The sequence below is a fragment of the Yarrowia lipolytica genome, chromosome 1A (assembly GCF_001761485.1).
Source record: "Yarrowia lipolytica chromosome 1A, complete sequence".
Taxonomy (NCBI): domain Eukaryota; kingdom Fungi; phylum Ascomycota; class Dipodascomycetes; order Dipodascales; genus Yarrowia; species Yarrowia lipolytica.
In genome coordinates this window covers 797509-809587 of record NC_090770.1, presented here as the reverse complement: position 1 = coordinate 809587, position 12079 = coordinate 797509, and the positions used below count along the sequence as shown (strand labels likewise).

Below are 12079 nucleotides of genomic sequence, written 5' to 3'. Positions count from 1 at the left end.
AAAGAGTTGTTGAAATTGGACTCAGTTCGACAAGAGAATGTTCAAAGGCATCTGATGATATAACAGAAGGCCTGTGGAATAGTCACGTGATTTTTATTGGTACCGATGTCTTATCACCAACTCATTCTCTCCTATAGTTGATGAAATAATCAGAGAATCGGGTGGTGCTGATATTGAGTTTGATATAAAGTCAAGTGCAGCAATCGTGCAGTTTATATGCTATCGTTATGCAAGTATTATGCACGTGTATGCGGGTTTTATGCAGATAAATTGTTATCTTTTGGAGTTGTAAAAACGGCTCCGAGGAATGTTGTGATATTGTATTTCGCAGGTGATCATTTCTGTTGTCGGTAACGTTATCAGACTGACTAAATATCGTATCTGAAGCTGGAAATGGTGGTTTAAAGCTGTTTAATTTCATACTGTATTGTAAGGAAAGTAGCTAGGGTTAGTCATACATTTTTTGACAAGAACAGTTTCGTATACCCGACTCTACAACACTTGCAATTCTTGTCACCTGTTGATGCTACGCTACAGTACAAAAACTAAGAATTATTATTGATTGATTGAACTGCGTGCGACAGTGATCCAACTAGCCAACCTAACGACCGGAGCCGTTGTAGGCGAGCTTGTTGGGGGTACCGTTGAGTCTTCCTGTGATCTTACCGTTGTTCTGGTTGATGATCTGCTCCTCCACCTGGGCGGGAGTAAGCAGCTCGGACGAGGTAGCCATCAGATGGGCGGCCAGTCCAGCCACGTGGGGAGTGGCCATGGACGTTCCAGAGTTGGAAAGGATACCGTTGTCGGTTTGGTAGTCGGCAGAAAGAATCTCGGTACCGGGGGCAATGACATCGATGCATCTGCCCCAATTAGAGGCCTTGTTGGTTTGGGCGTTCCAGAAGGCGAGAGAGTCGTCGGCGGAGGAGGCTCCGACAGTGATGAATCCGGCGGTGCCAGCACCGGCTCGGGCAGGGGAAACGTAGCAAGCGTCGGAGTTCTCGTTACCAGCAGCAACGGCCACAACCATGCCCATCTCAACAGCCTTTCGAAAGAGCGCGTCCTCGGCCTCGGAGGTGTCTCCTCCACCAGAAAAGTTGATCACAGCTCGAGGATACTTGGCCTTGTTCTTGACGTAGTCATCAATGGCCCAGGACACGCCCTGCATGATCTGGGAGGAGCTTCCAAACTTTCCAGAGAACACCTTGACGGCAATCAGCTTGGTGGAGGGAGATACACCGAAGCCGGCTCCTCCGACGGTGCCTGCCACGTGGGTACCATGACCCTCAAAGTCCACATTGGAGTTGTCAGCAAAGTTGGCTCCCCAGGAGGCTCGGCCCTCGAACATTCGGTGGGAGGTTCGGATACCAGAGTCAACAATGTAGGCGACAGTGGGGTTCAGGGTGTTCTTGTTCATGGCGTACTGGGTCTGGTCACGGGAGTTTTGCTTGTGGGAGACTCGAAAAAGACCCCAGTTCTTGGTGGGAACTTCCTGAAAGGTGGCGGGAGAAGAGGGAGCTGCAGGTGTCTCGGGCTTGGGCTCCTCGGTGGCAGGAGCAGGAGCAGGAGCAGGAGCAGGAGCAGGAGAAGTCGGGTTATCTCCAATAGGCTGGACGGGTTGCTCAGGCCGGGGCTTGGGCTGGGGCCAGGCTCCGGGCTGGGTATCGGGCTTTCGAGCGTACCACCAGTCGCCCCAGGTGTTGGAGTTTCTCCACCAGGAGAAAAAGTCGTCTCTCATACTCCAGTCGGATCCGTAGGAAGAGCTCTCATAGACATTGGAGGTGGACTTGAAGCCCTCAAAGGTGGGAAGCTTCTGGACGCGGTCCTGCTCGATGGTGACCAAGTCGGAGAACTTGCCGAGCGCCTCGACAATGCTCTTGTCAAAGTGACCGCTGTAGCCCATGAGGCCGGAGCCGTCCTTTTGGGAAGGCAGATCAAAGGCGTTCTTGATTCCATTGAGAGAGTCCTTGTTGATCAAGCCGTCCAGCAGCTTCAGATGCTCGGAGATCTGGTCGATGGAAACACCGTCCTTGAAGATGACGTTGAAGGTATCGGGCTCTTGGCCATGGCGCTTTTTGAGACCCGCATCGTTGAACTTGGAGGCTTGACCGTTGATGATGTCAAGGGCGTCCTTGTAGGCTCCCTGAGGAGACATGGGGGCGGCCATACAGGCTACGGCCAGCGCGATAATGACGGAGGGTTTCATGAAAGAGTGACTGGGGTGAGGGGGAGTTTGTTGATGTGGATGAGGATCATATTGTCGAGACCTTGCGCTCGTTTATATATTCTGGACCTCATCCAACTCGCCTGTTCCGTTTTGCTTGTTGGCATCAGCTGCAGCAAATGTCCCCAATGTGATGAATATGTGCGCCGCCAAGCCAGGGGTGCTGAATGAAATGGACCAGGTGTGGGAGACAATGCATCGTCTTGTTGATAACGGTCTTATCAGTTCATTAGTTCATTTGAGGTTGGTTGTTGTGGATGGCAATGTCGAGACTCGACGCTCAAACGTGGTTGGTATGACTAAGCGGTAAACCACTCTCGGAAGAGACCCAAAGAGAAGACACCACCAGGGTCCCAGAATCCGGCTAACTCCACTGTGTGTTTCAGATGTCCTCGTAAATCGATCAACCCTCCCGCCTCCCGTTCCTGAATACAAAGATGGATGTGCATGACCCCTGCATGTGTGAAACGTCGTGTGAGGGGAGGTGCTGGTCTGGTGAGGGTCATGAATGAACCGTGCGATATCAGGTGTGTCCACAGAGATTGGTTCGATTACAGTTGAATATCTGTTCCATGGTTGTGTTTCGCGTGTCTCTTCTGTTTCGTGAAAAGTTTGGTTGAGAAACGAAGATATAGGCGAAGACATGGCGACAAATGCACAAGCCGGCGCGTACATATTGGTGCAGTATTGTACCTTGCCGTGTCGGCACTTACCTTCCCGTCTCGTCAAGTTGTTATCCTGTGCAAGTGAGACAAGTGGAGTCAGGAGGGTGCTTGTCGGTGTTGTACAGTATACTGTGCTTGTAGGGCTAGCATGAGTAGAAGTACATATATGTACATGCATACATCTACTCTTGTACATCTCTTGTACAGTAAAACACCAGCAAACCCCGCAAATACAAGTATTTGTACAAATATCGCACCAAACCTGGACTCTACTCCTTTCTCGTCATATCAACGTCTCTTGTGCTCCACCAGTCATGTACAGTACATACTTGTATATCGCAACACCAACCCTGTCCACGAATGTGCAGTGGAGTGCAGGAGTGCCACATAATAACACATCCACGGTTGTCACAGAAGCACATATTTGCACATATTTGTACATAATGCAGAGAGTGGATCGTGGAATATCTATCGGGCGATGTTTTGCTCGCATGGCTATGTTTTTTGATCTTTTGATCTTTTGCCGACGATGTTTGTTTTGTCGTCGTGTTGTGCAGGTTGAACTGGGTGATGATACTGCATCTCCACTTTAACCACGTGATTCAGAAACAAGAGGAGAAAGGAGGTTGATCGGGATGTGAACATGCGTCTTACAATCTCTACACGGTGCCCAACTTCTAACTATCTGGTTCTAAGTACTTGTATCATTTGTGTACAATAGTACCTGTAGTACATGCAGTACACTCGTCAGTAGTAGTCCTACCATACAAAACTTCAGACCTCTTCCTAAAAAGATCTGAACAAGTCAGAGAAAGGTTCAACAGTTCCTAGACTCATATTCCTCGATATTCTCCATGTTTCAACAGACACCCTCGTAAATTTGACCCATTCACGATGGCCCTGAACCTGCTTGATCGAAGGCAGGCAGAGGCTGCATGTTGGTCTTTACTAATCATTTTCAGCAGCTTGATACTCACATACTTCGGGGTAGGTGATTCGAGAGAGATCGTCCGACTTTCGTCCGACTTTCTATCCTACTACCTATCCTACTACCTATCCTACTCTCCAACCGAGTATCGATTGGGGTCAAGTTGGTCATTGGACAGAAGGAGAGACCACCCAGCAACTACCATCAGTAAAAACACACTAGGGAGTTCAAAAGGAGTGTTAGTTTAGCATTTAAATTACAGATTTACTGCAAAAAGGAGGTTTTTCCATCAATATCCTGTTGACAGTGTGTTCCATAGTCCCATGAAACTGTACTATACCTTTGTTGAGCTTAGTTGAGGGTTTGTTAACGAACTTGTTCAAGATACTTCTTGTTAAATGATTAGTTGAACGGCTGTTAATATCACTTGGCAGAACTACAGTACACTACAGTACAGTAGTTGACTTGTTGGCACTTGTATATCAAAAAGTTTCCACTTTGAAGAGCGGCTCATCTAGCTCATTAATACGTGCACGAACCGACCGGCGGTTCGCGTGGAGGAGACATGACCTCGGCTGTCAGTTCCTGCCACCAGAGAAGAATGTACAGTAGCAGCGGCGGTTGTGAAGGCAGAAATACAAGACATTGCAAGAGTGGGAACCCGAAAGAGCTTTAATATCCTCGTCGCTACAGAAGCTGTCTTCTTTTCGTCAGAATGTGGGGTTGTGAGTGAGAGAGAGATCTATATCAAAGAAAGCTGGGGGCTATACGGAGAGACATACCTTCAGGCAATACCGTTGGATTTCCCACGATGAGAGCTTCAACTCTCCTATTCTGGGATGGAGGAGGTTATCAGTTAACAGAAACAGCAGGAAGAGTCCTTGATCCAGACTCTTTAACGCAGGTTGAGGGTCAGGATGAGGCTCTACGACGGTGGTTCATTGAACAGGAGCACCCCCACTTTCCGCAAATTAGACCAAGGGAGAGTACAAACCTCTTCTTACCATTGGCCAAAGGGACTTCAAGCTAGGACAGACGGGTCAAGGATGGTTGAACTAATGTCCATGGTGTACTCGTTTGTCGACATAGAGTCGTGTGTGACTCAGCGAGAGGTAGTCAGTGGTACACTGCTTTCCAGGCCACAGAGCATATTCTCAGGTCCAAATTGTGCTCTCGCAAGCCGTGGATGGAGAAAGGAGATCCAAAACTACTGGGCTGATTGCGTCTTGGTGTTTGTTCACCGTCTCTCTAGCACAATGGATCCAGGTCCTACAACGCCAATCACAAAGACACTAGTCGGAGCAGAACTAGAAGATGAACTACTTCACTCAGACTTTGTTTGTTTGGCGGACCAACCTGCGCTGATTGATGTGTTTACGACAACAGAGGAAGAATACACCCTGAATCCATGAACTGGCGTGTTACGAAAAAAGTATCCGCCTTTCGAGACTGTAAGCGAGGAAGAAACAAAAGATGTTATCAAATGTGACGATGTTGAGTTAACCCTTTCTCCATCTGTTCGTGAAACAGATATCGACCGGAACAGAAATCATTCTGCCCAAGTGAGGCACCACTCCATCTTGGTGTCACTCAAATGAGGTACGAGACTCTTATAGCCACGGGACAGGCCACACTTCGACCACATGATTGTAATTGATGACTCATCATTTCACTGCGACAACAACTTGGAGATATCTCTGTGCTTTCAATTTCGGAGCCTTATGATCTTTCGGGCTATTGTGGATCTGGAAACACCTGATAAAGTGATCAATCGACCAGATAGAGGCATTGACGAAGTCAGAGACGGGTATTACACCCAGGGAAACAAGTCCAGAGAATTTGGAAATCTTTTTATGAGGACAGGCAGCTTTATAATTCCCTCTGCGAGTTTGGTGGACCTGATCTCCGGCTCTGTAACCAGCCACAAATGTCCGTATGACTGGCACATTACTGCGAGTTATGCGCTCCCAGGCTTAGTAGACGATATCTTGCAAGTCAGATGCTTGAGTTGGGAAGTTGAAATGGAGGTAAGGGAGCGAGTTCTTTCGGAGCTGAGCGCCACTGGTGATAACAGATAGGCATAAATCAGGGAACAAATCAAGTGCATGATTCATGGAGATAGTCAGGCTGAGTTCGCCTTTCCCGACAACCGAGACACTTTACTGAGGTTCCTGAGCGTGCAATCATCTTCGGTTCCGTTTCAGAGTCCGCAATCACATCTGCGGGTCAATTCGAACGACCAAGTTGGGTGCATACTGCGACTCCAGCAGTTGATAAGTATTTTACCCCTTTGGCGAGCTTCTCTGACGAGCAGTCTTCATTGATACTCATGTGCAAGCCCTCCACTTGAACTAGATACTCTTGTAAGCATTTTTTTCAAGATCCAAAGGTGTCCAGTTACTTTTAACAGTTAAGGAAGCGTTCCACATGAGTAATAGGTGCCCGGAAACACCTCCGTACAGAGTCTAGAGCTCGAAAATTGGTTGCTGTACATACTGTAAACACTCAAGAGGTTTCCATAGATTCAACAACTCTGAGAACCGTTTCGAATCAAGTTGCTCAAGCATTCTGAAGAAGTAGCACGATTGCAAGATCTTATTGCAAAACTGATTTGGCTACATTACATAATTAGATGTTTGTGGGAACGCTGGAATGAGTTCAACTTGGACCGAATATGTACTCCAGCAGTTGGAAAGCACAACGAATCTCTTTCAAACTCGTTTTTACTCATTTTTCGACCTCTTTTATTGATTTTTTGAAATTAAGGATTTTTTAATTTTTAATTTTTAATTTTTAATTTTTATATTAATTTTATTCTATTTTTTTTTCTATTTTTTTTTCTATTTTTTTATTTTTTCTAAGGATTCTTTTTTTTAATTCTAATGATTTATTACAGATATAACCTACAGTAGGTAAGCCGGGTTATTGGCCGTTCCAATAAATTCATACACTTCTGAATCTTTGCGATGTGCGCTGCGGGACGCTGTCGGTTGGTCCCTGACTAAGCAAACCCAAGAGGTATATCCCCAGCTTTTAAATTTTAAAAAAAGCCATCCGCAATAGTTTAGTGGCTAGAATTTTCGCCTGTCAGGTTTACACCAGCACGCGGGGGACCGGAGTTCAATTCTCCGTTGCGGAGTTTTTTGGCAATGAACACACTCAGTCAAAAAAACTTACCTAAAAAGTTGTTCCAACCTTCTCCCGGCGTCCTCTACTTGCAGCCCTCACAGCTCAACTCGTACCTGAACAGCCAAAGTTTTGCGCCTTTTTAAGTGCCTTTTTGAGTGCCTTTCTCCCCCGCAAAACCCTAGTCTGGTTCTGGATCCCATCTCGCTCAAAACGGGTTTCCTCGAAATCCAATGCCCGATAAGCGCTATCAAGAAAGGGTCCAAACCCAGACGACTAATTATAGCTCACCAAAAAGACTGATGGAGACGTGCTTTGACAGCGCTTTGACGACGACAAATCTCGTTACGTGAACCAAGAATCGCAGAGAACCGGGTGTTCACGTGGACCCCACCCCACGTGGACCCCACCCCACGTGACCCCCACCCCACGTGACCGCCTCTCCACCTCGACTACTCGTAGCTCATCACTGACAAAAGACGCAGCCTAAAGCTAATATCAATAGACCTAAAGTTGAGGCGTTATCGCAGGCGCCAGGCGCCAAAAAGGAACAAAAAGAAACGAAACATTTAACCCGAAACAGAAAGCTACAAGACCGGCGCGACTTGTATCTTGCTGCTTGGTACGAGTTTCACGGAGATAAACACCCATGAGGTGAAACACTGGCCCGTTTGAGCGAAACGTAAATGGCCGATCAAAGACCACTCGGTCAAGTATCGGTAAAAGTATCAGGGCATGCACCTACAGTATTCACTATATCAAAATTATGCAATTAACTATCATATGAGTGACATTGTCACTTTTATCCTCCACATCCACTAGATGCATTTTCCGTCTTCAAACGGAGTCGGAAACCACTTAGAAAAAGTGAGTGTAGATTCGACTCTCATGATGAACGTCCATGTTCATCTTGAAGTTGTTTAACTCCTCCTTGATCTGCTGGGCCAACAGCGGGGTCAGCCGGTTACAAGTGGCCGGCTCCGTTCGCCGGTCATAATCGTCCGAATCCCACGTATCGTAGATGACGATTCGGCTGGAAAACGAAACATTACCCTTTCTCACATGGCTCACGGGAGAAGGAACATGGACGCCAGGGTAATGGGCAGTGATAGGTGAGCCACTAGCTCGAGACCCATCATCGTTGTAGCTCGCAGACCGGCCATGCTGGTGGTACCGCCGTGAAGCAGCAGTCTGGGGGGTTTTGGTACCCCCCGAAAACCGCCGATTGTGCGAATTGGGGTTCGACGGGGTGGGGCCGGGCGAAAAGTGTCTCAGAGGCGCGTTACCACGCTGGCCGCCAGGGATCTGGGGAGGCACAGGGGCGGAATAAGAGCCCTCGGATCGGAACGATTCAGTGATAGAAGGAGTTTCAGTCGACGTGATGGAGGCCGTTTCGAGCGAGCCCTCCAGAGGAACGTGGTCGTTGAGGTGGCCACCCAGACCGCTCAGATGGTCCTGGTCGGTTGAGTCCTCACTGATCGTCTCATGCAAATCGGGGTTGAAGCCGGTATTCGACTCCTTACGCTTGAACAGGTTGTCCTTTAGCTTGGTGGCGAAACGGGAAACAGAAGCAGAGTCCGTGGAGCGAACAGACGACTGTTGTGAAGGAGTAGGCGACTCAGGGCGCACAGGCAGGCCAAGCGGCTCCAGCTGCGTGGAAAACGACAGATCGAGATCAGACGAGATCGACGAGAAGTTGGCAAACATGGACTCGACGTCTGTGCCGGCCTCGGAGGTCGGGCCGTTGTTAGAGGGTCGGGCACTCTCCATGAACGATTCAAGACCGGTGGGGGTGGCCTCAGGGTCAGCCAAAGCAGAATTCTGTGCAATCTCAATGTCGATGGGTGCAGGGCCAGTACTAGTCAGAGAGTCACGTGTGGGCAGAATATCGCTCGTACCCCCACGTGTCGAAATGATGGTGTCACGTGACACATCACCGCTCACCTGTTCCACCGATGAACGTGACACATCACCGCTGACTCGTTCGCCACTCACATCGCTCAGACGCTGGCCGGTGACAGTATCAACGCTAACCATCGATCCATCGCTCTGCTTGCTCTTGAGAATACTTCGGGGTCTGGAAGTACTTTCGGATCGGCCCAGCGAGGACTTTGGATGATGGATGTGTACCTCTGTAGGGTTGGGCACGGCCTCTTCGGGTGCGTGATGGGCATGTGACTGCGAGTCGGGCGTCACCTTGCGTCGTCGGCTACCTCGTCGCTCCAGCGACTTGGTTCGGTCGAGAGAGGTTCGAATGTTGTCAATGTCTTCAACACCAAGGTGTTTGGGGAAGACCGTTTCGGCAGCCACAAACTCGTCGGCGTCAGTCTCGGATCCAGCAGAACCGCCATTGACAGAAGACACAGACGTGGGACTGGAGGCGTCGGAAGGAAGGGCGCTAGCCAGCGTGGTGGTAATCGCAGGAGGTGCAATATTGGAAGCTGCATCGCTGGAAGCGCTTGCAGGAACAGCAGACTGGTCATCAAATGCAGCATGGGCATCCTCAAATTCAGGCTCCGTCACAGCAGGCTCAGCAACGACAGCGTTGCCAGACACTCCGTAGCCTGATGAAGGAGCTGTCGCAGCCTGCGTAGCACCCGCTGCGGCCGCAGCACCAAGCACACCCTCCAGACTGGAACCGGCACTCCACTGGGCCGTCTCTCGATCAACCTCCGCAGGAGAAACCGACAAAGAAGCTGTAGCGGTGTTCTTGGGAGGCGAAACGCCAGGCTGAAAGCCAGAACCAGAAGCCAGCGTGGGGGTAGGAGTGGCTGCACGCGAAGGCGCTGCTGAAGGAGTACCCGTTCGAGAAGGTGCATTTTGGGGAGCATTAGAAGGCGCACGGCCAGTGGACCCCGCAGTAGGCACATCGTACGCGCTGTGGGAAGAAGACTTGGGGGTTCGAGCCTGCTCGGTGGGGTTGTTCTTCTTCAGAAGATTCTTGCCAGCGCGCTTGAGGGCCGCAAACGACGACGACGATTTGTTGCTCTCGATGGACCTGGCGTCGTCAAAGTTGTCAGGCTTGGACGACCGGCGCAGAAACTCGGAGAATGAACGTCCCGAGGTCGTGGACGTCATAGTGGACGTTCGCTCGGATCGCTGGGCGGGGCCGCCAGTGAGGTTGATCTGACCTGAAGTAGGGGCACTGCTCAATGAGCTCTTTGTACGACCAAACGAGAAGACCTTCTTGAACTTCTCTCGTAGCGAGCCTGACGACTTTTGGTGACGCAGACCGCCGAACGACGACTGTGTGCTCATGCCGGATGTGCTAATCCCGGACGAGGAGAAGCCGCCGACAGACTTGCCACCAATCGACATGTTTGACTTGGTCTGGTACAAGGGCTGGTCAAAGTCGCGGAATGCAGACTGGCTGCCGAGTGACATGGTGCGCTGCGACTGCTGATGCGAAGGCTGGCTCACGGGTGGTGAGGAATACTGTTGCTGCTGCTGCTGCTGCTGCTGCTGCTGTTGCTGCTGCAACTGAGATACATGCTGTTGCTGAGTCATGTATTGAGGTTGCTGTGGTGCCTCTGTCTTTGTGGGACTCGACAGAGGAGGGGAGTGCTTGGCTCTGTACCGTCCTCTTTCGGTAGCAGGGTCCAAAGAGGATGTTGCGTTATTTTCAGGAGCGGCCGGCGGAGCATCAAACTGTGGGGGAGCATCGTACTGTGCAGAGACCACGTCGTAGTTAGAGTGCGAAGTTGTGTCTGCAGGAGTAACAACGGGGGCATCCACGGTGTTTGTGTGCGCGTCTGTGACCGTCTGGTCTGCATCGGCAGGTGCAGTCGCGGCAGTAACTCCAGCGGCCACAGCATCCTCATAGGTGGTAGTTGACGCTGGTGGGGCAAGTGGAGGAGCAGCGCCGAGCTGTGTGGTTTCTGTGTTGGTGGTGTGCTCGTTAACATGGGTCGTGTCGGGTTGGGGGACCTTGTCTTGTCTCACGTCAGGGGAGCTTTCTCTGCTGTCGTCGGAAATCATGCTTCGAGTAGGCGAGGAGTTGGACTGGACCGTGTGATAGGACGAGAGCGAGATGGCAGAGGCACGCTGGTCCTGCAGTGTGCCCAGCGGGTCTTTGGCCAGGAGCGATTTTCGGCGGGCATCCGACGGCAGCACCATTGGTTGTTGTCGGGGCTGCGGCGGGGGCTGATGCTGGGGCTGATGCTGGGGCGGTTGCTGGGACGGCGCTTGGTCTGCGTTAGTGGGAGTACGAGGGCATGGACGGCTGTGTGTGGTTGTGTGGAGGGTTGGTCCATGTGGAGCTGCAACATGGTGCATGCCATGGTGGTCCATGTTGTGATACTCACCGTCAAAGTCCCTGCTTTGGGTCTTTTTGTGGAACGAATGCACGGTGCCGATGGTGGAGGTGGACGCGGCGGTGGTGGAGGGCGCAGACGAGTCTGTGGACGAGTACGACAGTCGGGGAGGCGGTGAGTTATTGGTGTTGGGGTTATTTGTGGTGTGAGCTTGCTGGGTGGTGTAGGTTTGAGCAGCACCGGCAGTTGGGGTCACGTGAGAACCTTGGCCGGGGTTTGTGTTACTGGGCAGCGAAGGGCTGCGTTCGTGGGACGGCAGGTTGACCATGCTCTTGCGCCGGTATCTGTCTGGCACTGTGGTTGGGGTGGCGGGTTCCGACAGTGTTGGTTGCGACACGGACCGGTTGTTGAAGCTCGCATCGGAGGAAGCGTAGTTGTGGGTGCCGTAGACCGAGTGGCGGGAGGACGAGTGGGTGGAGTTTGCCGACGACGGTTGGGTCGGGGTATGCGAGGATGACGACGAGAAGGACGAGTTGGACGACCCGAAGCGCTGATTGAGCTGTTGCAGCTGCTGGAGCTGCGCCAGGTGTTGCTGTTGGAGCTGCTGGCTGTGGGTGGTGTAGGGGCTCTTTTGTTGTTGGCGCAGAGGGCGGCCCGGAGACATGGATCTGGTTCTCGCGGACATAGTCGGTCGGTTGGGCGGCTGTCTTTTGGCGAACGGCGTCTGTTTGGGCTGATTGACGGCGGCAGCGACGGAATTGTGGCCGTGTGGGTGTTAGTGTGGTGTGCTTAACGACAGTGATGTGGTGATGAGATGAGATGCGCAGTGGTCACCGTTGGATGCGACAACGCCGTGAGAATGGGCTTCAGGGCGGCTGTCGTGGGT

General features: G+C 51.1%; 5 protein-coding genes and 1 non-coding gene across 6 annotated transcripts; 3 read left to right on the top strand and 3 right to left on the bottom strand.

Moving 5' to 3' along the window:
• Positions 1 to 601: 601 nt before the first annotated feature.
• On the bottom strand, positions 602 to 2203 carry YALI1_A08073g (uncharacterized protein; the record flags this gene model as incomplete). The annotated part of the gene is made up of 1 exon (XM_499873.3): positions 602 to 2203. One exon carries the CDS (start codon positions 2201 to 2203, stop codon positions 602 to 604), a length of 1602 nt encoding a protein of 533 aa, XP_499873.3.
• A 252-nt stretch (positions 2204 to 2455) lies between these two features.
• Positions 2456 to 3082, bottom strand: YALI1_A08065g (uncharacterized protein; the record flags this gene model as incomplete). Its single annotated transcript, XM_068281689.1, has 1 exon — positions 2456 to 3082. One exon carries the CDS (start codon positions 3080 to 3082, stop codon positions 2456 to 2458), a length of 627 nt encoding a protein of 208 aa, XP_068137790.1.
• Positions 3083 to 4625: 1543 nt separating this feature from the next.
• On the top strand, positions 4626 to 4844 carry YALI1_A08049g (uncharacterized protein; the record flags this gene model as incomplete). The annotated part of the gene is made up of 1 exon (XM_068281688.1): positions 4626 to 4844. One exon carries the CDS (start codon positions 4626 to 4628, stop codon positions 4842 to 4844), a length of 219 nt encoding a protein of 72 aa, XP_068137789.1.
• Positions 4845 to 4872: 28 nt separating this feature from the next.
• On the top strand, positions 4873 to 5226 carry YALI1_A08047g (uncharacterized protein; the record flags this gene model as incomplete). Its single annotated transcript, XM_068281687.1, has 1 exon — positions 4873 to 5226. The coding sequence occupies one exon, from the start codon at positions 4873 to 4875 to the stop codon at positions 5224 to 5226; it is 354 nt and encodes a 117-aa protein (XP_068137788.1).
• Positions 5227 to 6867: 1641 nt separating this feature from the next.
• On the top strand, positions 6868 to 6953 carry YALI1_A08027r. Its single transcript has one exon. It is a non-coding gene; the product is annotated as a tRNA-Asp (tRNA).
• Positions 6954 to 7798: 845 nt separating this feature from the next.
• Positions 7799 to 11878, bottom strand: YALI1_A07977g (uncharacterized protein; the record flags this gene model as incomplete). Its single annotated transcript, XM_068281686.1, has 1 exon — positions 7799 to 11878. One exon carries the CDS (start codon positions 11876 to 11878, stop codon positions 7799 to 7801), a length of 4080 nt encoding a protein of 1359 aa, XP_068137787.1.
• Positions 11879 to 12079: the final 201 nt, after the last annotated feature.